This window comes from Mytilus edulis, chromosome 1, assembly GCF_963676685.1.
Source record: "Mytilus edulis chromosome 1, xbMytEdul2.2, whole genome shotgun sequence".
Lineage (NCBI taxonomy): Eukaryota > Metazoa > Mollusca > Bivalvia > Mytilida > Mytilidae > Mytilus > Mytilus edulis.
In genome coordinates, this window is record NC_092344.1 from 95498745 (window position 1) to 95525804 (window position 27060).

At 32.3% G+C, this 27060-nt stretch overlaps 2 protein-coding genes across 2 annotated transcripts; one reads left to right on the forward strand and one right to left on the reverse strand.

The window, feature by feature from the left end:
• Window positions 1–308: 308 nt before the first annotated feature.
• LOC139495794 (complement C1q-like protein 2) lies at window positions 309–2600 on the reverse strand. The gene is made up of 2 exons (XM_071284169.1): window positions 2161–2600; window positions 309–789 (listed from the first exon to the last, which is right to left on the reverse strand). Exons 1-2 carry the CDS (start codon window positions 2561–2563, stop codon window positions 344–346), a joined length of 849 nt encoding a protein of 282 aa, XP_071140270.1. The 5' UTR covers window positions 2564–2600; the 3' UTR covers window positions 309–343.
• A 15974-nt stretch (window positions 2601–18574) lies between these two features.
• On the forward strand, window positions 18575–24738 carry LOC139492148 (uncharacterized). Its single transcript, XM_071280331.1, has 5 exons — window positions 18575–18589; window positions 19133–19250; window positions 20447–20633; window positions 21945–22027; window positions 23203–24738. The coding sequence occupies exons 1-5, from the start codon at window positions 18575–18577 to the stop codon at window positions 24579–24581; spliced, it is 1782 nt and encodes a 593-aa protein (XP_071136432.1). The 3' UTR covers window positions 24582–24738.
• The last annotated feature ends 2322 nt before the right edge of the window (window positions 24739–27060 follow it).

Here is a 27060-nt window from a genome sequence, read left to right on the forward strand (position 1 = left end):
TAAACCATGTCAGTACCAGACGGCACTGAACTTTTCGTGAAATCTAACTTTGAACTACATGCGTTACCAAATGTAAAACATTGATCCATCCCAATAAAACCAAACCAAAAGGGGAGAAAATGTCCATGTTACAGTATCATGTACGTCTACCACTAAATCTGCCTAAATAATATCGAATAATTTAATTTTTGATGTAACGCGTCTTCTAATTGGCGGACGGTGTTTTGTCTCTCAGCTACGAGGGTGATTCAGTGCGCACCACCTTTTTGATGATATTTCTTTATAGACAAAAAAAAATATTACAGTCATTCCTGAAAGAAAGCATGCTTTTGCATAGACATTTTTATTGAGTATTTGCAATAAGAAAACCGGAGAATGAAGACCAACTTTGTCCAAAAATTCTTATGTTTCCATCATTAACGCCTTTGTTGTTTTGAATTTGTATATACACGTTATCTCCTGCAGTAAGTTGAAGAACGACAGACTGGGAACCTTGGTTCCATGTAGTTGAATCACCAGAATAGGTGTTGACAATCTGAATACCATTTTTCACGATTTGGGTTTCTATATCCTCGGTAGCATGACTCATTATAACCACTGTAAAAAAATAAAGACCAGGAACTGTTGCTTTAAAAACTCCAGTAACAGGATTGTATCCAGACCCGACGTTTGTAATAACGTAATCGAAACGAATTTTCTGATAAACGCTAAGATTTTCTTGATGGTTTATCAAGGAAGCACTGAACGCAACACTAGAAGTCGATGTTGATGGTAAAAGCATCCTTTTCACTGTAATAAAAAATAAAGAAAATTATAGTAACAATCTAATTTGCCGTTTAGTTTTAAAAATAAAGGTAGTTTAATGTACCTTGATAACAGCTTATTTAATCTAATGCATTATCCGGCGAATTGCATGTGTGTCTGAAGATATTCAATCGAGTCGGTTGATTTTTCAATTATTTTCATGGTTTGTCCAGTAAATTCTATTTAAAATTTTTTGAAATTATCTTGCTTACCTTATCTTAATGCTTATAAAATTTTACTTCTTTTGACAAACAGATTGTCAGAAGCCTATTCAGTGGTTGTCGTCTGTTGCTGTGGTTCATAAGTGGTTCACGTTTTTCGTGTTTTTTTTTATACAGATTAGACCGTTGGTTTTCCTGTTTGAATTGTTTTTCCCTATTTATTTTTGGACCTTTTATAGCTTAATGTTCGGTGTGAGCCAAGGCTTTGTCTTGAGGTCCGTACCTATAAATGTTTACCTTTTTTATATTGACCTATTTTGACTTGGATGGAGAGTTGTTTCATTGGCACTCATACCATATCTTCCTATTTATATATATGATACGTAATAACTATCAAAACAGAACTTCAAAACATGTTTTCATAAATGATTCAAATTCGCACTTTCGGTTGTGAAAGATGTGAAAAACATAACAAAAATACTAAACTCCAAGGTAATTAAAAAAGGGAAAGATCCATAAAACTAACAAAATCAATCGTTACACTATATCAACAGACGGAACGAATTGAAAACAAATGTCAAACAGTTCCAAATTCACAGTTCTGATAATTCAAGGTAGATATTTCTAAATATATGAAGAAGTCTTAGCTTTATAATCTTAGTACATACGAAATTGTATAGAGGAGATTATCAGAAGCTTAAATTTTAAAAGATGTGCAAGAGTGCATTTAGTAATCAGTTCAGCAACATAAAGCGTTCATGTCCTTCCGCGTTAATTCATTAATGCCATGCACGCGACTTCATTCCTACAACCGAAGAACAATCGCAACGTTTTGTACAAGTAAACATAGTTTGTTTTAACGTGGTTCCATGCTTGAGGCCGTTCTTTGACCTATAGTTGTTTACTCTTTCACATTGTGAAATTGATAGAGAGTTGTCTCATTGGCACTCATACCACATCTTCTTATGTCTATGTACTAGCTATTTCCTTTTATGTCATGCTCTTTACAAAAAAAACCCAACCATATTGATAAGACTTAATTGACAATATAACGAATAATGGCATTTCATATTTTGATAATGACTTTTCATCTGCTTGCCCTTGCAGACTTGCTTGATATTCTTCAAGCCAGTATCAAAAATACTGTTATTCTATGTATACATGACATTTTTGTATTGGAACATATAGACAATACCTTTTTCTGTTGTATCTTCTGCAACACCAAGTCCAGATATATCCTCAATCTCATCTATTTTAAAACCATTCAGCTGCATATAATTTTCAAGTTTTGTAACAATATCTTTGGCATTCGAAAGTTGTTCCTTTGTTGTTTTTATTTCCATCTCCAAAATATTAAACTTGCCTTCATATTGAGATTTGGACGTTATTATTTCCTGTCTTATATAATCCATTTTCTTTTCAGTTATTATTTTTTCATCCTGTAAGTTTTTCATCACATTTCCAAGAGCGGAAACACGATTTTCTAATTTCAGACAGTATCCTGACTCATCATTCTGACTAACAGAACGTTCTGTTAATCCAAGATGAATATTTTCAAATATAACAGCAAAACATATGAATCGTTTGATTGGACCCATCTTTATTCCAGAAAGAAAGCCAGATAAATTTACGAAATAAGGTTATCATAAATTCTCATTGACTTCTTATCTAGAACTTATTGGCTTATAAGACACCAGAATCGTCAGTATCTAGGACAGAATTGTTTTAGGTCATTAATAACGTTTGGAATGTTTATAATGAAAATATGTTACATTTTCATTATTCTAAAACAGTGTGAGAGCATTCATTTTCATGTGTGTGGCTTTGAGGAAAAACTTGAAGTATTTCAGGCCAGTATAAAATCCATTATTGCGGACAGAGATGTTAACAACGACAAACTGAAGTTACTATCCAATGAAATTCATGGATTAGGAATCAAATCAAAATCTAAGCTAAGAAAATTGAAACATGAATTGTCGATCTATAATGAGGCTCTAGAAAAATCTCTTGATAAGATCGAACGCTATAGTAATTTGCTTTCTTCTAAAAATAGTCATTTGAGGGAGTCTTTAAATGAAGCAGCCCACCATGCAAAAGGAGATAAAACACAATCAAGCAAAGACAAAATGTATCGTAATCTAGGTATGCATCACGTATTTTTATGACTGTATTTTAGTAATCAGTTTAAACAAAATTCTCCATAATATTTGATCATATGAGACAGAACTGTATAAAAAATTATTCGCGAAAAAGTAGGCCAAGAGTCTTTCATAACAAATCACATGTACAATGACTCAGTGAAACCAAGAAAAAGTAAAATTTAATGATCGACCGGAGCAAATATTGATTTTTTATATTCTTTTCATATACCATCAGTTTGGTATTACAGACATTTGAACAGTGCAGTTACTATTGCACATATCAGAATTTTTATTTTATAAGTGACTTGTATTTTTCAGGGTAAGTATCAACCAATAAAATTTATTTGTTTTAGTACACTTGAATAGGAATCAGCGTATGCATTTATTTTCAGTTCCAAGGTTTTTAGTCCCAGACAACATATACAACATTGGATTCACTGCTGTCATTGGAACTCACAAAGAGCATTTGGCAATTCATCAGTCAATAATATTCGAGAACGTTCAGACCAATGAGGGATTGGGATACAACTCCAGTTCAGGCGTGTTTAAAGCTTCAGTTTCTGGACTTTATTATTTTTCCGTAGTAATCATGAGTCATGCAACTGAAGACATCGAAACAGAAATCGTCAAAAATGGATTTCCTATTGCAAGCACATATTCAGGTGATTCAACTACATGGAATGCAGGAACACAATCCACAGTTCTTCATCTTAATGTGGGAGATTCAGTTTACATTCGAATTTACAACAATCCGACAGTAAATGACGGGAATGTACGAGTTTTTGGATATGGATGGTCATCTTTTTCTGGCATCCGTATTTCACATTAAAATACATGTCTCTTCAAATTCACCTTCACTTTATTATTTTGGAACAAACAAAAAATATATTGGACAAACGTCATTCAGACATCCAATATAGTGGTATCCGAATATAACACACAAATAGACGTCAAAACATTATCTTGTCAACTTTTTATTCCAATAAAATGCTCAGAAAATAATGGCCAGGTTCCATATGTTATCAATGCTTACATCATTATTTCACCTGCAAAGGAACTGATACTCGTTATGTCATGAAACGGGTTTGTACAATACGGAGACAGTATTTTACTGATGTTAAAATCTCTTATATTGACAAGGAAGATACAAATCAAAGTACAAAACAAAATATGAAAGAATCGCATGAATATCGAAAGGGTAACGATATCTTGTTATTGATGCATCTCAACCTGGCAAAAAGCACACTCAGTCAAAATGTCATTGTCGGGAAAAGAACACAATCGATAAAGTTATAGATCAGACGAGTATACTGGTATTTCAAGATCTAAGACAACAAATAAACTTTTTTTTTGCTGATATAAGGCTAACCAATGGAATAAGACTTGAAATATAACATTTAAATTATTAAACAAAATGCAATTCAAGACTGATGAACTAACATTAGGCAGATTTATCTTATAGAAACTGTCGTGTCTATTGTAGATCTCAAATTGATCAAAATGTCATAATTGTATTCTTACTATACAAAAAAGGTTTGGTATGCTTGCCATGTGATAACCCTCCACAACAGACACAGAAATTAACAACTATAGGTCAACGTGCGGCCTTCAATAATGACCACAGCCCATAACGTCTGTTTTAACATTCAGCAAAATATATTCGGATGACCTGTATTTGACGAGCGTATCACAAGCCAAGTGGTGAGTACTTCTATACTGAAATGAAATGAAAATATAGGTAATGCTTGATTGTATTTCGCTATTATTCTTTTTGGATAAATATTCAACATTTTAAGTAAGGAATATCCAGGTTGTTCGGAATAGATATACTTTAAGGTCTATTTAGTGTGTTCTTAAAGTTAACAGTGGGTTTTGGATTTTCAAATAATATGGCATTGAGCATCACTGAAGAAACGGAAACATCAATTGTCGAAATGCGCATCTACTGCAGTGAAATTGGTACCGTTATAATGATTACGTCCAATGGTCGAGAGCTGTTAGGTCCCGTGGATATCACCAGCCAGAAAGACATTTCTTTGTACTGTCTGGATGAAAAATTAAGGCGACAGTAGTTTGTCGATGTTTAAATCTCAATTAGTAAGAGACAAATCAAGATAGCAAACAGAAACTCGGGATATCTCTTTAACAGAAGAAGCGAGACCTGGCGCTTCGACGGGTATGATGTTCTGACATTCATTCATCACCCGACATGCAGTCACACTTAGTACTAAAATTCACTATCGGGGAAAAGAACAGAATTGTTACAGATCAGACAAATACATTGGTATCTAAAGTTCGCAGACCAGAAACACACATACATATTGTTTGATTGAAACTTGCTGTGTATACACAATTTTTGAAACAATTTGAAATTACGAAACATATCTCTCTCATGCAAAGCTCTGATTCCTATTGATAAAAATCTATCATGGTCAATTCAAATTGATAAAATATGCGAAACTATTTCAGCCAGAATATATTGGTTAAACAGGTTGAAACGTTATTTACCATAAAAGGGTCTTATTCTTTTTTTACAATAGCTATATATAATACTAAGGCTTTTCTACCTCAGGCATAGATTACATTAGCTGCATTTGGCAAACATTTTAGGAATTTTGGTCCTCAATGCTCTTCAACTTCGTACTTTATTTGGCCTTTTTAACTTTGTTTGATTCGAGCGTCACTGATGAGTCTTTTGTAGACGAAACGCGCGTCTGGCGTATACACTAAATTTAGTCCTGGTATCTATGATGAGTTTATTTACCCGTTATTGACTAATGTTGTACAGTATGGGGTCTTACCACAAACAGTTATCTGGAGAGGATACATAAGCTAAAAAAACGTGCTGCAAGATTAGTTTTATCTGTTTCTTTTGATTTTCCATCAACAGTAATGTTTAAAAAACTTGTACGGATGACTGTATTTACGAGGATACAATATTTTCAAGCTGTGTTAATGTTTAAATGTATGAATGGTCTAGCACTTGATTATCTATTTATTAAATTTACTGCTTGTACTGATCTTTATAATTATTGTCTGAGGTCGACAACATCAGGACTTCTTCATGTACCAAGACCTAATTCTGATTTAAAAAAAAAAAAACATTTAAATATTTTGGTCTGATTACCTGGAATAATTTTAACAAACTCAGTACGACAATCTAATCGCAAAATACACAAATCATTCAAACATTTAGCCAGCCACAGGGCACACAATGAGAACTAGTCAAATTGTCCAATAAAAATATAATGACTTCCACGTAATGGTGAGACTAAGATGATAACTTGACTATATACTGAACAAACTAACACAATTAATGACAATACAATTGAGAATGGAAATGGGGAATGTGCCAAAGAGACAACAACCCGACCATAGAAAAAAACAATAGCAGAAGGTCACCAACTGGTCTTCAATGTAGCGAGAAATTCCCACACCCGGAGGCGTCCTTCAGCTGGCCCCTAAACAAATATATACTAGTTCAGTGATAATGAACGTCATACTAATTTCCAAATTGTACACAAGAAACTAAAATTAAAATAATACAAGACTAACAAAGGCCAGAGGCTCCTGACTTGGGACAGGTGCTATAATGCAAACTTTCCATCAGGTTAATGGTTATTATTTTCATATCTTCCTCAATCCGGAGATTAAATGAATATGATGTTTTGATGAATAAATATAAAAAAAAAAGATTACAAAAATACCGAACTCCACGGAAAACATCAAAAATGAAAGTCCCTTATGAAATGGCAAAATCAAAAGATCAAAAACATCAAACGATGGATAACAACAGTCATATTCCTGACTTTGTACAGGCATTCCTTAAGTAGAAACGGGTGAATTAATATATATCAAACGTACCAGGATTATTATTTAATACACCAGACGCGCGTTTCGTTTACGAAAGACTCGTCAGTAACGCTCAGATCAAAATACTTATAAAGCCAAAACAAGTACAAATTTGAAGAGCATTGAGGACCCAAAAATCCAAAAGTTGTGCCATATACGGATAAGGTAATATATGCCTGGAATAAGAAAATCTGTAGTTTTTCGAAAATTTCAAAGTTTTATAAACAGGAAATTTATAAAAAGAACCATATAATTGGTATTCATGTCAACACCGAAGTGCTGACTACTGGGCTGGTGATACCCTCGGTGATACCCTCGGAGACGAAACGTCCGCCAGCAGTGGCATCGACCCAGTGGTGTAAATAGTTATCAAAGGTACCAGGATTATAATTTAATACTTCAGACGCGCGTTTCGTTTCGTCTACAAAAGGCTCATCAGTGACGCTCAGATAAAAATAGTTATAAAGCAACACAAGTACAAACCTGGTGTTATAGCTAGTTAAACCTTTTACTTGTATTATCTTCATTTTGGGGTCTATAATGAATTGAAATATAAAAAAGGATTATTATTATGATACTGTGAATATCTACATCATCTTATATTATACTTTTTATAACAATGATTTTTTTGGCAATGAGTGAAACTAATGTATTCAGGTTAAGTGGTATCGCCTGATGCTCAATAGTGGTGTTGCTCATAGGAGGCGTTATACCTTTCTATCAATGATATTTTTAAATGAAAATGCTTCCTATAATGGATTTACAAAAGAAACAGGACCATACAAAGTAAAAAAAGACCTATTTCCTATTGAACTTTCCTCCTTGAATCAAAGAGTTTTTCTTCAGTTTAATGATCACTATATCGGTGCTTTTCAAAATAGTAAAAACAAGTTTATATTTTCCCAATTAATCAGGTCATGCAATATATCTTTTACTGAATAAACTCATCTAAATACCAGGATTAAAAATTCATTTACGCCAGACGCGCGTTTCGTCAACAAAAGACTTATCAGTGACGCTCGAATCAAAAAATGTTTAAAAGGCCAAATAAAGTACGAAGTTGACGAGTGTACTATTTTCGTATCGGCAATGCTTAACCAAACACTATAAGTATAAACAAAGACATCAGTAGTATACCGCTGTTCGAAAGTCATAAATGATTGAAAGAAAACAATTCCGGGTTACAAACTAAAATCTAGGGAAACAGTATAAACACAAACACAATTAATTCACGTCACATTATACAAAAATAGGCAAAATATACCAAGTGACAAAAAATTATAAGCAAATGGCATAGGTATCTCATAGAAAGAATATCTTTCATATATGCAAACAAACAACTAAAAACTAATTTTCTCACATATTAAGGCCTAATTTTGTCAATAAAAAAGTATTTAAAAGAATATCAAATATGTAAAAATGACTTAAAGAGAGAAAACGGTCCAGTTTTGCCCTCGGTGTTAAAGGTTTTTTTTTTAAATCCCAGAAAGGTTCAAAAGATATGTATAATATTTTGAATGGTAAAAAGTCAAATCCTAAACAAAAATGTGAACAAAAATGGTCATTAATTCTAATGCAAACTTCAATTGGAAAAATATCCATGTTTTGCCCTTTTATATTACAAAAAAATCAAAATTGCAGTGGTTTCAATACAGAATAATACATCGAATTTTAGGCACGAATGAACTTCTCCTTAAAATAAAAATTAAAGATACAATTTTTTGTAGTTTTGGGTGCAGAGGCTTCGAAACAATAGAACATATATTCTGGAGTGTCAATATATATCAAAATTATGGGAAGACCTGAACTCCTGGATATTTGAGAAGACAGAAATAGAACTAACTTTAAATATTGACTTGGTTTTATTTGGTATTTTAACAAAAACCGATAAAAATGATATAAGAAACATAATACTTCTGTTAACAAAATTCTACATTTATAGAAGCAAATTAGCTATGGAACAAACCAATATAATAGCACTTAAAAATTATTTAAAGGAAAACTTATTAATAGAAAAAATATATTCTATAAAAATAAATTACTCAGTAGGGCAGACAACTGCTGGAACCCCTGGACTCCTTTATTATCATAAAAACGAAAACCAAAAACCAAATAGACTCCACATATAATGTATATATTTCATATCCAAACAGCCTCTTTCTTTTTGAAATTACTGACATGGTATATTTTATAATTTTTTTTCAAATATTGAAAATTGAATGTATAATACTAACAAATACTAACAACTGTATAAATATGATATTTACTAATGTTAACGAGGCCGGGATAAGGTACCGGTACTTGATGTTTTAAACTAACAAATGTACAGATTTCAATAAAATATGATAAATTAAAAAAAAAAATTCAGCATCAAAACTAAATACATGAATATGGGATAGAAAAGTACCGTGACACGTCTTATAGCAATGCGAATTCACACTCAGCAAAACAGTCACAATCGGGAATAAGTCACGTTCGATAATTAAAAGATAAGACGACGTAATGACAAACCACAATCTAACACGTGGTAAAAATGTCCTAAGTTAGTTTGGAGAAAGACACATCGTATGGATCAACCAATTCGTGATGGTGTCCGTCAAATTTACTGAGTGTCATTTTTAATCTGTCCTCCTCTTAATTTTGTTGGAGCAGTTTCTGTATATGAAGTCCGTATAGTGTGAACATGCACGAAATTAACGTATCAATTGAGATATGTAAACACTATACGAAGGGACAGAAGGGTATGTTACTGCTGAGAAATGGGAAATTGATAATTGGGAAGTTGAAATCGTCCTGTTTATCCTAGATTTTCGTGTGAAGTCATCCATCTGTGTCAATATTGATGAAAAGATCAAGGTACGAAGCAGTCCTTCTAGTATCAGTAGTATCCTTAATTTCAAGTTCACTGGGATATATGAGATGTAAGTATTGGCTGAAATATGGGTCATTCAATGATAGGACATCATCAATATATCGGAAAGTAAAATTAAAGAATTTCGCAAGGTGCTTTTTCTTTTTGTCTTTTAGAAGGTTCGGAATGAATTCTGCTGCATACGAGTACAAAAATAAATCGGCCAGTAGGGGTGCACAATTAGTGCCCATTGGAATACCGACTGTCTGTTGAAATATAAATCCTCCAAACTCAAAAAATATATTGTCTATCAAAAAGACCAGCATTTTGATAATATCATCGTCAGTATATTTTGTGGTAGATTCAGTGTGGTTCTTCTCAAAATATGCATTGTTGTAACCCAAAGTAAGAAATTTGTATCTACGGTTCCCATTTGAATCAGAGATTAGAACTGTATCTCAAGTGTTACTTTCGTCTTCATCTTGTGGCCACCAACTTTCATTTTACAAACATAATATAATATTTCATATATATTCCAAAAAGCACTAGGCCTATGCATCTATTACGTCGTATCATATTGATATTTATAAAATTGACATTTAATGTTCATCCGATTGACAACCAAGATTATACGGACGGTTACCAACGCAAATAATTTTCAGCATTGTGACGAGACAAGGATAGCCATTACGAAAGCATTATATTACTATCATGAGTGGGTTGAACGGTACGCAGTGTTTGTAATTGATTTTATAAGAGATGTATAGCGGGTTAATTTCGCTTATTTTCGCTGATAGAACAAAATCGTCAAAATAATTTCCGCGCATTTAAAAGGGTACATGCAAAGGTATCGATAAATTTTTGAATCCGCAAAAATAATAACCGCCAAAATAATAACCGTCAAAATATTTCGTATACTTTTTTCAATGAAAATCGCTAAAATTTACACCCGCGAAAATCACCAGCTATACGGTATAGCTGTCTTAGATATCGAGACATCATAAGTCTGATACATCAATTTTTGTCAAGTGTGTCCTATTTCCGTTTCTTACACGTTTTAACTGAGTCATGCACCATGTCTTTTATAGAGTCTTCAATTTTCGCATCAGCAATGCTAAACACAACACTATAAGTAAGCATATTCAATGGACGTCACAATATATAGAAAGAGATAGAAGGTACAAATAATATTAGCATATATCATACGAACTAATAGATAAAAACTCAAACATGCAAATAAGATTACAACATCGGAATCTGAGATGTAGCAACCCAGACAAGAAATATAAAGTGTGCATGCGATACATACACGTGAACAAGGTGTTAGACGTCACATGGTTTAAAACAGTTTAACTAACTATTTCTGTGCTAAGTATAACTGACGCGATCGGTAGTCACTGATGGTGCAATACAAGATAAAAAAATAAAATAAAAAAATGAACTAGTATATATATTTGTTTAGAGGAAAACTAAAGGACGCCTCCGGGTGCGGGAATTTCACGCTGCATTGAAGCCCTGTTGGTGACCTTCTGCTGTTGTCTGTTCTATGGTCGGGTTGTTGTCTCTTTGACACATTCCCCATTTTCATTCTCAATTTTATTCAGTTGATAGTAGTTGTATAACGACCATGCAGCTAGAAATAATTAATCTGTAAATTTCATGAGTCTACATTCACTGTTATCATATGTTATAATCGAAAGCAAAAAAGACTAAAACTTAAATATTGATTTATAAAGAAAATATTCCGCAAGAATGTTTTATAACGGCTGAAAAATCCTTGTGTTAGAATGAGGCACAACATGCTGTTTTATTTTATACTTTTGAATCCAAAACTTCATCATCAAGCACTATCGAATTAAGGAAACACTAACCTTGAACACCCACGTTAGATTCTTTTCACCTTAATGAACAAAGTAGTAAGTGAAATAATGAATTCTCATGCTGAAATAAAAATCTTTTCTTTATTTTTTACGGACGCTATCATGACTTGCTTGACCGTTATGTCAAAAATTTCGAAATTTGTGTTTTAACCTGAAGCCCTAATCGTTTATCATTACTTACGCGCGACTTTTCATAAGATTTTAAATAATCATGACCAATGTCTCAGTGGAACAGGAACAACCTAACATCTGAAATCAGCCCCAATCTTATGTTTTTTTTTTAAAACTTGAGTTTAATGTTTTTAAATATCTCTGAAATTTTAACTAAAAGCTGTTTGCCTCGTCGTCTCATCCCATGTGGTCATGGTAATTGACCTTTTACTCTAATTGCTACTTCGGTATTTTCTTTTTATTCATCTTACGCAAGTTCGCGGTGTTCTGTGTAGGCGAAAATCATTTGGTATTTTAACAGTGTTAATTTGGATTTTAAGGTGTTTTTTTAAAATTTTGTTGATCGTGTAATAAATACAATTAACAGTCTTAGGTTTTACAGTAAAACATATATAATGTAACTAAGAAGGTCTCTACGTCTCATCGTTTATAGTTTCAGTTTCACATCAATACATATGTATGAGATACATTTGATAAGCGTATGGAGACGTACTTACACTTTGCCATCATGTCTTGTACTTTTGTTGCGACAACTTGTACAAATTAAAGTTTCTTTTCTCCTGGGAATTGATAAATCGTATCAACGTTTGCTAAACTATTCAGAAACCTTATCGATTGTTAGCCCAGTGAAATAAAAACCGATAATTTCACATGTGAAATAAACATGGTTATTTCACTTTTCTGACGTCATACAACAATATGTTTTGTGAAGACGTTGTTGCTGACGTCGGATCATAACAAAATTGTAAATGCATAGATAAAGAAATAGTTCATTACACTTTCTACTTTAACTTCATTTGTCAGTGTAATAAAAAAAATGACTTATCAAAGAGTTCACATATTGAGAAATATTTGACTCGCGACTGAACAACACTTATAGCTAACTTATGCGCTACGCACATCGTGAATTAATGTTTTGTTAGGTCACTCGTTGAATATTTTTTCTTTGTTTGATTTTCATGTCTAAGACACTGAAACGGGTACTTGTTTTTCAAATAAGAAATCATATTTATTGAGATCTTTGTTTGATAAAAATAAAAATGAAAATATCAAAAATACCGAGTTCTACTGAAAATTAAAAACAGAATGTTCGTCAATAAATATTAAAAGCACAAGCTCAAACACATTAAACTAATGAAAAACAGCAAACCTTAACTAGAAATTCAACTAAAGTGACGTACTTGTACAGCATCTACTTACCCTTCCGAAGAACCTGAGACCCCCTCGCCCTCCGATCCAATTGTGGTCGGATTATTGTTGCTCAGTATTTAGTTTTCCATGTTGTGTTTTTTTACTGCTCCTTGACTGTTTGTCGTCTTTATCTTTTGTTTTATTTTTTGTCAGTTTATTTTCAACTTATGTGTTTGAAAGTCCCCTTGGTACCTTTCGCCTCTTTTTTACGTAACCAAAAATAAAACGGATGTTGAACAACAGCATTAGAAATTTTAGTAACATAATCCTCATTCAAAAGATTTAACCATGTGTTTTACTTAAGCAAGTGTTATATATTTAACCCAGAGATGGACAACCGGGCCAGGAAGGCTGAATCTGACCATCTGTCAAAATGATTGTTAAATTCAGTATCATATATCAGTAAGAGTAAGAGTTAGTTAATATGATAATCTTTTGTTTTGCATCATCTGTCAGCGAGGGAAGTGGCTGTTTAAAAATACTTTGTCTTAGTCGAATCCATATTTACATGATAAGAACCTAAATTTTAGACTTCAAATCTTGTTCACAAAGTGTAAAATTGTAGACTTGAGATCAAAACCATTGTCTTTTTTTGCATCAATTTCGTAACATATTTAAGTGATGTTAAGCATTTGTGCTACAAAAATACACATCAAAGATGCAAAACTTATAATTTGGTACGCAAAAGAAATTGAGAGGTCATAAGACCCAAAAACTAAATGGTGGTGTAAAAAAAAGGCCTTTGCTTGTAAGCCTTAGATTAAAAAACTTCCGAATGATTTCACATGTATGAACCGTAAAGAAAATAATCTTTTCAAAGATATTTAAGGTAAACAAATGTGTGTTAACAATTGTGAAAAACATTATCACATTGAAGGTACTCTGATGTTCATGTGATGCTCGGGGACAAAATATTTAAAAATCCGAAAAAAAAATATTAACTGATAAACCAAAAAGGACATAAAGTATAAACAAAGCCGGATACTATATGCAAACAGGGATGAACGATACCAAAGGGATATTCAAACACTTAAGCCGATAACAAACTGACAACGGCATGGCAAAAAAGAAAAAGACCAAAATACAAACATTAACAAGTAACAGTTGTTTGCCGATGTTCAAATGTCAGCAATCTAATAGTATGCATGTAAAACAAGAATGTGTACATAGTACACGGACAACCACTCACACTATCATTTTCCATGCTCAGTGGACCGTGACATTGGAAACAAAACTTTAATTTGGCATTACAATAAGAAGGATCATATCATAGGGAACATGTGTACTAAGTTTCAAGTTGATGTAACTTTAACTTTATCAAAAACTACCTTTACAAAACACTTAAACCTGAACTTTACACTATCATTTTCTATGTTCAGTGGACCGTGAAATTGGGGTCAAAACTGTAATTAGGCATTAAAATTAGAAAGATCATATCATGGGGAAAATGTGTACTAAGTTTCAAGTTTATTGGACTTCAACTTCATCAAAAACTACCTTGACCAAAAACTTAAACCAGAAGCGGGACGAACGAACGAACGGACGAACAAACAGACGGAAGAACAGACGGACGAACGGACCCAGAGACCAGAAAACATAATGCCCTTCTACTATCGTATGTGGGGCATAAAAACATAAACTGATGAAAATCGAATGAATTCAAGTCCAGGTGTGTCACAAAAGTTCGTCAGTAGCTCTGGGTTAAAAGAATTCATCAAAAATAACCAACCAGACTTCTAATATGGTACGTCAGACGTGGGTTTCGTTCACAGAAAACTCATCATTGGCACTTATAAATGTATAGCTTAAAAGCCAAGTAAAATATACGGAAGCGTTTTAGGGCCATCCTTTTTATCCTTTTTTTTTCTTTTTCAAATTGTCGACTTTAATCTAGAAATTATCAACTTTAATCTTGAGATTGTCAACGTTAATCTTGGAATTTCCAATTTTTATCTTAGAATTATAAACTTTAATCTTGGAATTTCCAACTTTAATCATGGACTTATTAATTTTTGAAATTACTGATATTTTACATCTAGCCCATATTTATTGTATTTCTCCGTATACCGAATTTACTTATAATTCTTTTCGCGTCTAATTTTTTTTGCCGAATGTAAAAAAAATAAACATGATAACTTTGTTTCCCTCAGTTTAAGTTTGTAACTCGGATTTGTTTTTTCTCTATCGATTTATGAATTTCAAACAGCAGTATACTACTGTTGCCTTTATTTTTATGATATTTGATTTTAATCATTTACGTATGACTCTAATTGTGCTACCTTGACATTTTCTTATTATTCATTTCATCCCTCGGATTGTTATGCTTTCTTCGGTATAAATGCAAATCATTTGACCTTTATGAAATGTTAATTTTTGTTAGCCTACGAAACTGTTTTGAAATGCTAAATTGTTGTAAAAACATCAATGGTACAATTGTCCTCCACGATATGCGCAATTTGACACGTTATGTCTCTTCAGTGATAATTGATGTAAAAACGTTTTGAAATAAGAAACCTTATACAAACGCTGAAGAACTAATATTACCAAATAAGACCAGCACAGTTAAACACAATGAATAGGACGTATGCATGAGAGAGATACATTCGAAAATTTAAAATAAGCGTTATTCTTTAAAATATCACAATTGAATTCATTGGTTGTCGTTTGTTTTTGTTACATAATTGTTATATATATTTGTGATTTATGGCCTTTCTGACTATGCGGTATTGGCTTTGGTCAATGTTGAAGGCCGTACGGTGACCTATAGTTGTTAATTTCTGTGTTATTTGGTCTCTTGTGGAGAGTGGTCTCACTGGCGATCGTACCACATAGATCGTATTTTTGTTTTATAATTATTGATTCTTTTTTGTCAAGTTTGGAGTAAATGTAAAAGTTGCGTTTAATATTTCTATGAACATAATTTATGTCTAATTTGTGAATTAAAAAGACCCTGCCACCGAAAGCTTCATTTTTATGAAGCCCAGATGGTCGTGTAGTCTAGCGCGCCGGTTACAGTGCAGACGATTTGGTGTCACGATATCTCAGTATCATTGGTTCGCATCCCGGTGAGGGAAGAACAAAAAATATGCGAAAGCAAATTTACAGATCTAATATTGTTGGGTTAATGTTAAGACGAGTTGTATATTGGTATATATATACATATATAATTATCATCAATTATGTCAAATTGTTTGTTATGTTCTATTATTAAAATTTAAGAAAAACAAGTATGATATGAAAGGTCATTCCATTTAAACATATGTTATTCAGTGTCACGTTCTACAAAACGTTTGCTTAAATGACTATGAATGTATTCCCTATATTGGCCATTTTGTCCAAATTAGATATGTGAACATGCTCATATGATATTTGACTGCACCCTTAATGCCTCCGTCAATTTTCATAATGGATACTTATACATAAAAAGTAAACATAGCATTAATGTTTTAATTTCATCAGACAAATAGCCAAAACTGAAGTCACTACTAACCCTTTATATGTATAATGAAACCAAGAGAGAATGTTTATATTTTGTCAATCAATAAAGACAACAGCAGTATACCTCTGTTGAATAGTAGTAATCTGATTAAGCAAAAAGAAAATCCGGGTAACAACTTAAAACCGATGGAAGCACATCAACTATAGGAGGAAAATAAAGGCAACAGTAGTATACCGCTGTTCAAAACTCTTAAATCCATTGACAAAAACAAAATCGGGGTAACAAACTAAAACTGAGGGAAACGCATTAAACATAAGAAGAGAACAACGACACAACGTTAAAATGTAACACGCACACACACACAGAAACGGACTAAGCATTAGACAAAATCCTATGAGAATAACAAATATAACATCAAAACCAAATACATGAATTTGGGATAGATAAGTACCGTGGCATGCCAAACCTCCCTCTTTTATGGCCATGTGAAATATAAAATTAAAATGACAACACAACATTACAGGACTACAATATAAATAAATAGGAGAACACAATTGACAAAGAAACACAACAATAATAGCCAACAAAAGGCAACAAGTTTAAAAAAAAATAATACGCCAGAAGTGTTTTTTGTCCACACAAGACTTACTAGTGACGCACAGATACAAAAGTTTGACAGCATCGAGGACTAAAAGTTCAAAAAAGTTGTGCCAAAACGGCCAGGGTTTTCTGTTATGTACCAGAACATCCCTACTATTTAGAATAATTTATACTTTTGCAAACAGTAAATTTTATAAAATGACTATAAAAAAGATGTACATGAAGTATTAACTAATTACAGGAAACAACCGAAATACATAACATAACCCGACAAAATGCAACACATCCGAATAAGTTAAAACCTCAACGCCAAGTGATGTCACATTAGAAATTGTAAAAAATGACAAAAAAAACCCTCACATTTAAATTTGTAAAACAGATCATCAAAAAATGAAAAATTTGAATGAATAAGATAGAATGATTATTGATTTAAGATTATATTTGAACTAAATACTGATATTACATTTAATTACAATGCACATTTCAATACTTATTTATAGCAAACTAAGGTAGTAATTAACTGTAGCTATGTCCGGTTTATTTTGAATCTAACTTCAAACGTAAAACATCGTACAGATTACGTTGAACAAAATCAAATCTAATAAATGAAGGCGATGATTAATTTTCTTTACCATAACACATGAATATAATAGAAAAGACGTCAACACATTTGACAAAATCCGATGAGAATTACAAATATAACATTAAACATTAAAACTAAATACATGAATTTGGGATATATAAGTACCGTAACACGTCTTATGGTAATGCGAAGTCTCACTCAGCAAAACAGTCACAATCGGGAATAAGTCACGTTTGGTAATTCAAAGATTAGACGACGTAATGACAAACCACAATCTACCATGTGGTAAAAATGTCCTTAGGTAGTTTGGTCAAAGACACATCGTATGGATCCACCTTTGGTGATGTTGTCCATAAAAACAACAGAAACACTGAACTTCAACAAAAGCAAACGTCAACATACATAAATATGGATTGTAGATCGCAACTATCTTATTCCTGACTTGGTACATGACATTTTAAGAATCAATGTTAGGTTCAACCTGGTTTCGTGTCTAACCAAACCTCCCGTTTATATGGCAACGTAAAATATACCGCTAAAAGGACAACACTACGTAACAGTACAAACAAACACAGAAAAATTTCATTAATAAATAATATAATACTACAATCATTATAACATGTAAACTGAAGAATAACTACACACACATCACATGGAGTTACGACAGCACACAAGGACACAACAAACGAAATACAAAACTGTATTTTATGGCTGGATGAAAGATCCGCTGTATTTCGTATTAAGTGCAATATAACAATTTATTTGACATTTGACACAAAATTTATTTGACATTTGACACATAAAATTATTAACACTTCGAGTCGGTGTATAGGATAAAAGCACAGAAACCCACATGCTATTATCTTAAATATTCTCAGAAAGGTTTAGTAAGGCTGATAAGATGAACAGGGATGATGTAAGTGTTATATGATATAATACAATTTATTTTATAGAAATTCAATATTTACTTATAAGACTTGAAATGTATTTTTTTTTGTATTCATTTGTGAAAATAATTCAATATTTTGGGATCATATGCCTCCCTGTCAATGTAGTGTGTATCCTGGAAAAAAAACCACAAAGGTCTTTGAGATGTTATGCAAAACACATATTCTTTGAAAGAATCATCTTTACGACTTTCAAGTAGGCAAACAAATAGTAGTTCATGAGAGAATACAATAACATAATCACTTTAACGGAAAACGCTTTAATCGTTGTAACGTCTTAAAAATGGAAAACTGCAGCTTATAGTGAATTTGTAATAAGCCTTTTAAAAAATAATTAACTTATTTTCCTTATGATGAATACAGATTGATGTGTGTGAATTGCATTACAAATGCAATGATGAATAGTAAGAATTAACAAAAAAAGATAAGAATTGCCTTTAGCTGAACTACGTATTCAACATTGATCGTAATTAACTCTTATATCACTAATTTGAGATTTCTCCTTTTTTCAGTTGCAGGTTGGAGAGGTATTATTTGGGATTTTCTTGTTTTTCTCTTTCGTGTTATCAGAATCTGAAAATGGATGTCTGCTGTACATCCTCTTTAAAAAGAAATTCAATGGATCCATAGGTTTGTACCATGTTTATTTATTGTACATTTGAAGTTGTTGTTGATCATTTATGTAATCCCATGCTAGAAAAAACTAATTTTCCTGTTTGGTGGTTAAAAAGGTGTGCGTGTTATTATGTGTTTATGTGTTTATGTGTTTATTTTTTAACCAGACAAAATATTGAGAGATAAAAAGTCAAGGTCACATCAGCTGAAGATAGACTGAAATTTCGAAAAACGTGATTTTCCGTATTTTATATTCTGAACCATGTCAACATAGCTTGACAATCTATAGTGGGTATCGGATGCCACTAGTTAACTTAGGGTTGCAAGGTCAAAGTTCAAGGTTATGGATAGACGGAAATTTTGGAAAAATTTGGGTTGTGCGTGTTAACATATTTCACCCTTATGTTTGGTGTGATTATCAACAATGTGTAAAGAAAGACCATATTGCTTTTCAGATTAGGTCGAAGATCAAAGTCAAACCAGTCATAGAATTTGGGTTACATTTCGGTTGCAGAATGCAAACTTTCAAACCATTAGTTACCAATCTTGATTAGATACTCCAAGATTGAGAGTTGAAAGACTTTTTTGTGTTAGAATTCATATGTCAAGGTTACAGAAACTATTAATATACTGAATATGGGGCAAATTTTTCCCCCCTGAAAATACGTTTTGAATTACATGTCCAATATCATACAAATGTCTCTTTTATCCTCTGATCGCCTAATTTAAATATCTTGGTCAACTGCTTTTTGCAGGGACACATATTTCCAAACTCTAAATGCAAATGATTATAACATAATGAATTAAAAAAAAAATAAGTCCTTCATAACAGAATGAAAATTAAAATATCTAAAAAAAATTTGAATAACTTCCTTTAAATACAACATATACCACAAATTACGATCGCAAATCGACTTTTTCGCCAATGGTACATCAATAATATCTTGTAAAAATAATATTCAATCTGTAATTAATGACTGGAATTGAAATGCTGTCGAAATTTTAATCAAGTTAAAGACTATTAAAGATACATTAATATTTTCTTTTGGACAAATGACCAGTGCAGAGAAATTAAATAATCAAGTCAGATAAATACATTGTAGAAAACAAGTGAGATCCTGGAAATAATGCTTAAGACCGTATTGTGAACTATTGTTTGTATAACATAAAGTAACTTATACAGATTGTTATAATTTTTCTGTTTATTTTAGGAAACTGGTTAAAAGTTATAACAGTTGCCAATTCATTGACCGGTATCTGCTTGGTTTTACCACCATGCATTACTATGATAGATGAAACTTGGTTAAAACATGAGCTGATTTGTCAAATTCAGGGATATCTTGGAAATGTATTTTTATCAACTACCTCCCTACTATTGCTATGCCAGGCTGTAGAAAGGTAAACACGATATGTATTGTAATATGAAGCGATGAATATGGAATAGTAGAATTGTCTGCAGCTAATTTGATGAAAACATGATTTTTTGGTAACCAATCTTTGTGGAGACGAATATACATGAATTCGTGATTTTAAAAACTTCAACTTAAAAATCTGTATGAAGTTTGTATACTATTTTGTACTAAAATGAGACTGAGACCAAATTTCATATTTCAAATTTTATCATTTCAAATAGGCTAATTTGGTATCATTATAATGAAATCGTTGATATTTGCCATAAGCAATACTAGTGTAATAATGTAAAAATGGCTTCCATGTCTAAAGTTACACCAAAATACTCTCAGAGGTATTTGTACATTAAAGTGTTTTGAACCTAAGAGTTTACTTGGTAATTAAAATACAAACGTCTAGATGTCTTCTGTGCGACGTTTAAGGTAGATTCATGGTATACCGCCATCTTGGATTGCACAATCGCAGTACAAAATCGGTCTAATTATTTACCTAAATCTGCAAATTTGGAGACAGATTTGCAATTCAATGGTTAGACTGTTTTTTCTATTTGAAGACAAATTGTTAATTAATCGTATTATTCAAAATATTTTAACAAATATCAATTTTTTTGGTATAAAAATTATTTTTTTCAAATGAGCCATTTAAGGGGAAATAACTCTTTTAGTACAAAATTTATACTGGGCTAATAGGGAAATTTTTTATTTTCACTTGTAGCAAGAAAACAAGTTCGGTGACACCATGTTTTCTTTTTATTTTCTTAAAACATATTATGAAACCTTTATTCTCACAATTTATTTCAAAATTCTATCTCATAGAATTTTTTTTATGCACACTAATGTGTTTTTTCATGAACAAACTAACCAAATTGTGGCAATTTTCAACGACCCATAGCTTGAAAAATAGCACGGTGACCCATACTTTTTATTAAATTTTTGAAAAGAGCATAATAAAATCTTCATTTTGACAAATTATGAAAAAATTCTGTCTCAAAAAATATATACTTGTGATCTACCTTAACCAGAGCAGCTGTCGATCATTAAGGACAACATTTCATGCCTTCGTCTTGGTCGACACCCTTTAATTATCAATGCATTGTTGTCCCGAATAATCATGATATACTTGCAACTAAACATAAATAAAAGAGCAATCAATTAGTAAATTCATTCCCCTGTGTATTTTTTTTAACTTGCATAATTACTTGATCAGATGAATATCTCATGAATCCATTTTCCATACTATGCGTTCCATAACACATATAATGATATATGTCATACAGGTATTGGATAATTCATTTTTTAGATATGCTGTTGTGAAAGGTTGTCGATGTGAACGACTGGACAGATACTATGGAAGACTGATGGTTGCTATGTTCCCAATTTCATGTATGTTTCCTTTGATAATATCTTTTTCTAACAGTTGTGTTTTTGTCGACTTCAACATTGATATTGTAGGGTTCAGTGATTTCCCAGACTCATTTTTAATGCAAATCCTTCTTTTTCTTCAATTTGGAAGTGTTTATTACAGGAAAACTTGTTTTTCAAGACGATGTATATATGTGATATTATAAATCATATATTCCTAGGTAAAACAAATCCTTGTCTGTCTTAGTTTATTTCTTCTGTTTTATTTTAGTAAAATTTATATTCATACATACATATTTATTAAAAAAAGGCGTGTTCGGGTTTCTGTATTTTTCAAATGCATTACAACTTATTGTTTTAAAAGGTATGCTTTAACATACTGTTTTATTCTTATTTATATGAAATATTCGCTTGATAATACGTCTATATGTATATAATTTGATGAAAAAAATGTAAGTTTTCTACCATAATTATTATCGGACCTTCCAATAAATGCAAATAAAAGTGTTCACAACATACCAATCAGTATATAAATGATTACATATTCCTGTCATTTGTTCAGTTAAGACTTCCACGATACGATCGCTGAACTTATATAATTATACTGATCTTATCTGATTAAAAAATCATCCAATAGTTTTTGCTACAAAATACTCACCAGTGACTCTCGTATCAGAAAAAAGGTCATTTGTTCATATGAGGCTGACTTCGTACAGGGCCGGAGGTTCTTTGTAAGAAATAAAAAGACGCTAGCATTATCATTTAGTTTTATTTTCCACTAAATTATGTTCTCTGATCTGCTTATACATACGAAGCACCTGGGATCAATCTGTTTTTTTTGGTGGGTCTTTTTTCTATGTTGTGATACTGTTGTTTGTCTTTAGATTTTCGATTTTTGCACGGGCGTTTTAAGTTTGTTTTGGTTTATAATATTGAGCCTCATTTTCAAATATTTAAAAATCGGCTAAAAACGGTATCTTTCGCCCCTCTTTTAAATTTTCAAAATCATGAATCACATATGTTCATGCTTTTCATATCGATATGAATTAATACAAACAAACAAATGGCAAAATTTTGGTTGATAAGCATAAATGGTATACGACTTAGTAGGTATAATCAGCCTTGGTTTAAACATGTTGAAAATATGTCTAGTGTCAAACGTGATTACCCAATAATGGCCCCTAATCTCTTTTTAGGCATTGCAGTTGGATTTGTGTTCATGAGAGAAGATCCCATTTCGTATATTCCTGGTTATTTCAGCTGTGGCATAACGAAGACGAAATTATCAATAACAATTTCAACAATCACGCTAGCTATTCCTTGTCTTCTCTGCATTTTGATATCGGTGTTGGTCATATACAAAGTTCATTGCAATGAAGGAAATTTGGTAGAAGCAGACTTCACAAGAGATAATAGTTTGGCGTCGGGACACTTACATTTTGTACAACCATCACGTATGGTAAATGAAATTTACAGACAAAGAAATAATAACACGCCTAGAATTTCGCATCTCAAACGTTCAATAATGGTGATATCCTACCTACAAGTTCTTCTAGCTACGATAATTTTTATAATATTTATATTAGATCATTTAATGACTGCAACACATGAGAAACTGTACAATACTCGAATATTTCTAACAAGTCTCACATGTTTACTTCAGCCGAGCATAGTGTTGATAATATGTAGGCCAATACTAAAAAGAGTCGATGAGATATTATGCAGTCGTCAGAGGACGATAAACGGTACTCTTGAACCATTTTCTTTAACGTCCTCGGTCCCTATGCCAAGAGTTGATACCAGCTATTCAAATATCTTGCCCAAATTTCTAAATGATGGCAATGGCTTAAATATTGAAGTGCAGATAGCTTCTGATACAATTAACGAAAATGCAACAAAAGATGATACAAGGAGACACACCATCGGTTCTAATTTTTCATACGATTTCAACATAAAACCTAGATCCCAAACTCGCGAATCTGAACAAACCGGATTAACAAGACAAGTTGATGAACGGTTGTCAATCAGAAGTTCGAGAACTAGTACGGATTCCGTGTTTGTTCGTATAAACACTTCTATCGAAAGGAGATTGCCATTTCAACGTTCATCTCAAAGAAGTCTCAAGTCGAATGGCTCGCATATTTTTAAAACCTATTTATCTATAGAAAATCTGACCGATATGAATAGGCCGTATTTTGAATCAGCAGTATCTACTCCGGACCAAGATTTTCCAAGGCGTCATACCAGGCCAATATTGAGCTACAACATGGTACATAAAATACTTCCACAGGTTTGGGTGTCGGAACACAAACAGAAAAGTCGGCCTTTATCAAGGCGACACTCTATGCAGATTAGTTCAGCTAGCTTTGAACATGGACATCATGATTTGCCCACCCCAGTGGAAAGTGTCGCATCATTGGAGTATTCACCTCCAATCAGTATACAGTCAAACTCATCCTATACCCGCCGTTCTTCAATTAGAACAAATAGACTTAACTACTGTCTTGGAAAATTGCAAGAATTTTCATTTGATCCTTCAGTAGCTGGTTCCAATCCAGAGCTATCTCATTCATAAGAATTGTCGTGACGAAAAAAAAAAGCGAAGAAATAAAATGCTTTCTGTGTGATTTTAATATATGCAATACATTTCGTTATTGTGATTTTTGTTATCTTGAACTAACGAATGATTATAAATGCACTATGTGTTTTTGTAACTGTTGCATTTTGTCTATTTTGTGTGTTTTCCAAATAAACGAAATAAGAACTTTTACGTTGTTCAAAATCACTCAAACATATAGACAGTGGAAAGTAAAATCACAAAAAAACTGAACTCCGAAGAAAATTCAAAACGGAAAATCCCCAATCAAATGGAAAATCAAAAGCTCAAACACATCAAACGAAGTGAATACAACTGTCATATTCCTGACTTAATACAGGTATTTTCTTATGTAGAAAATGGTGGATTGAACCTTGTTTTATAGCTAGCTAAACCTCTTACTTGTATGACAGTTGTATCAAATTCCATAACGTTGACATCGATGCGTGAACAAAACAAACAAACATAATAGATAAAAATGTCAAAAATAGGGGTACAGCATTGTGTTTAAATCTTATTCCTAATTAAAGGAAAAAAATATTTAACAATGAAGCACACGTCAGAGTTTATCTGACGCCCAAATGTCTGTTTTAAGGACTTGAAAAGGTGTCTGATCATCCAGTCTTTAGAATTTGTTATATGAATCAGCTTAAATCCCATCCAATAAAAACGATAGAACATGTGTTTGTAAAAACCAAATTCTCTGCAAAGACCATATCTGAGATTTTCTAATGACAGATTGTACCATCTTTGCGAAGGAATATTTCTATGTATGTTCTTCTATGTTTTCCTTGCCAATAGACACAGTCAAACAAGTTACAAGATAAAGACAAGTTATTTTGAAATATTCATAATCAATGGTGGCTATTCGTGTCAATCTGACGAGTCAAACCATTTCCAAAAAATATTTACAGATTGTTGTTCTTTTGTTTTGTAACACCTCTGTCACAATGATAAGATTTAATTTCAGTTAGGTTTACAGGCATTTTTGAGTTATAGCTGCTTTTAATATTACTCTAGAACATGCCTCTTTCTTGTGAACAAGTGTGCAACTGGATAATCTAGACTTGACATATGATTTAGCATAGCGATTACCATGACATAATAAACTTGATACTTTTTACACGGAATGTCATTTTTGGGAAATGAATATCAAAAGCCTTAGAAGTTTATTTCGTTCCCGCTTCAACAGTGAGATGTATTTGAATAAAAGGTATGAACAGAAATACGAAACTCCAATATTAATTTGAAAACTTGGAAGTATTTAAAACATAACAATATCGAACCCTCATCTCTACCAACCTAATGAAACAACTGCCACGTTCTTGACTTGGTACCGTTCTTTTGACAACATTGGATGATTAAGTCAAACAGGAATAATCTTGTCAATGATTGTGATCCAGCAGACAAAACTAAGTAAGAAAACATTACGAGCATATAGACACATCTGACTTAAACATTTTTAAAAATAACAATAAAGACAGAAGCCTGTAACTAAGCGGTTGCTGTATATTAGTATCATAATTGTGTTTTTTCATGACGTTTTTTTCCCCTCGTTTGAATGTGAATATAATTGCCATTTCATGATCTTTTATAGCTTGGTTACGGTATTTGCTTTGGTTATTTTTGAATGCATTACTTACCTATAGTTGCTTACCTCCTTTGTCATTTGGTCTGTGGTGGAGAGTGGTCTCATTTCAATCAAACCACATCTCCTTATTTTTTAAACAAACTTGTATATCTGTGTCAAAACTGTGTCAACATACATAACAGACATACAACACAAGTTACCTAATATTCAATCATATAAATCTGCATAAGCAGTCAAGAAAACCCCGCAATATGAAGTCGATAGGGCATACAGTATAGTAAAACATAATGGTATATACGCTGTTCCGATAAAGGTAAATTAAAGTACAATGTAAGTAAAATATATACAAAATGAAACCTTTTGCGTTAAAATCGTCACTCTGGCCCTCCTGCATCCGGAATGTTCGAGGCAAAATCTGAATGCACGAATAAAAAGCCATGTCAAAATGCATACGACCAAAAAGGAACATAATAGTACAAAGAAAAATAAAGGGAAAATGTATATAAAATGATGTAAAACGTCAACAGATAAAAGCTTCAACTTAAGACAATTGTGTATTATTTTTGATGTAGATATTAGATAGTTATCTATGAGGTCTTGGTACTTTTAGACACTACATTAAACCTTGGGCATTAATTGTTTGCTAAGACACCGATGACGTTTTAAAAGGTCTGATTATTTCGAAACACAGGTGTGCGTTTGAGGCATTAAATGTCAAAACTCCTTCCCCAATCAGAAGAAAAGGTTTCCTTATATGTTAATCACCATTTAAATGACAGAACCAACAGAGACAAAATTAAATGTCCTTTACATAACACAACTCTCCGGGAGAAGGATTAAAGGTCGACAAACATCCGCTTAATTTCC

Excerpts from the sequence above, each read along its gene's own strand:
- LOC139492148 (XM_071280331.1), top strand. Across the intron at positions 19,251-20,446 it reads GAAATTCAATGGATCCATAG|GAAACTGGTTAAAAGTTATA; the intron begins GTTTGTACCATG and ends TGTTTATTTTAG. Across the intron at positions 22,028-23,202 it reads TGCTATGTTCCCAATTTCAT|GCATTGCAGTTGGATTTGTG; the intron begins GTATGTTTCCTT and ends ATCTCTTTTTAG.
- LOC139495794 (XM_071284169.1), bottom strand. The coding sequence starts at position 2,563 with ATGGGTCCAATCAAACGATTCATATGTTTTGCTGTTATATTTGAAAAT. Across the intron at positions 790-2,160 it reads AGAAGATACAACAGAAAAAG|TGAAAAGGATGCTTTTACCA; the intron begins GTATTGTCTATA and ends TTTTTATTACAG.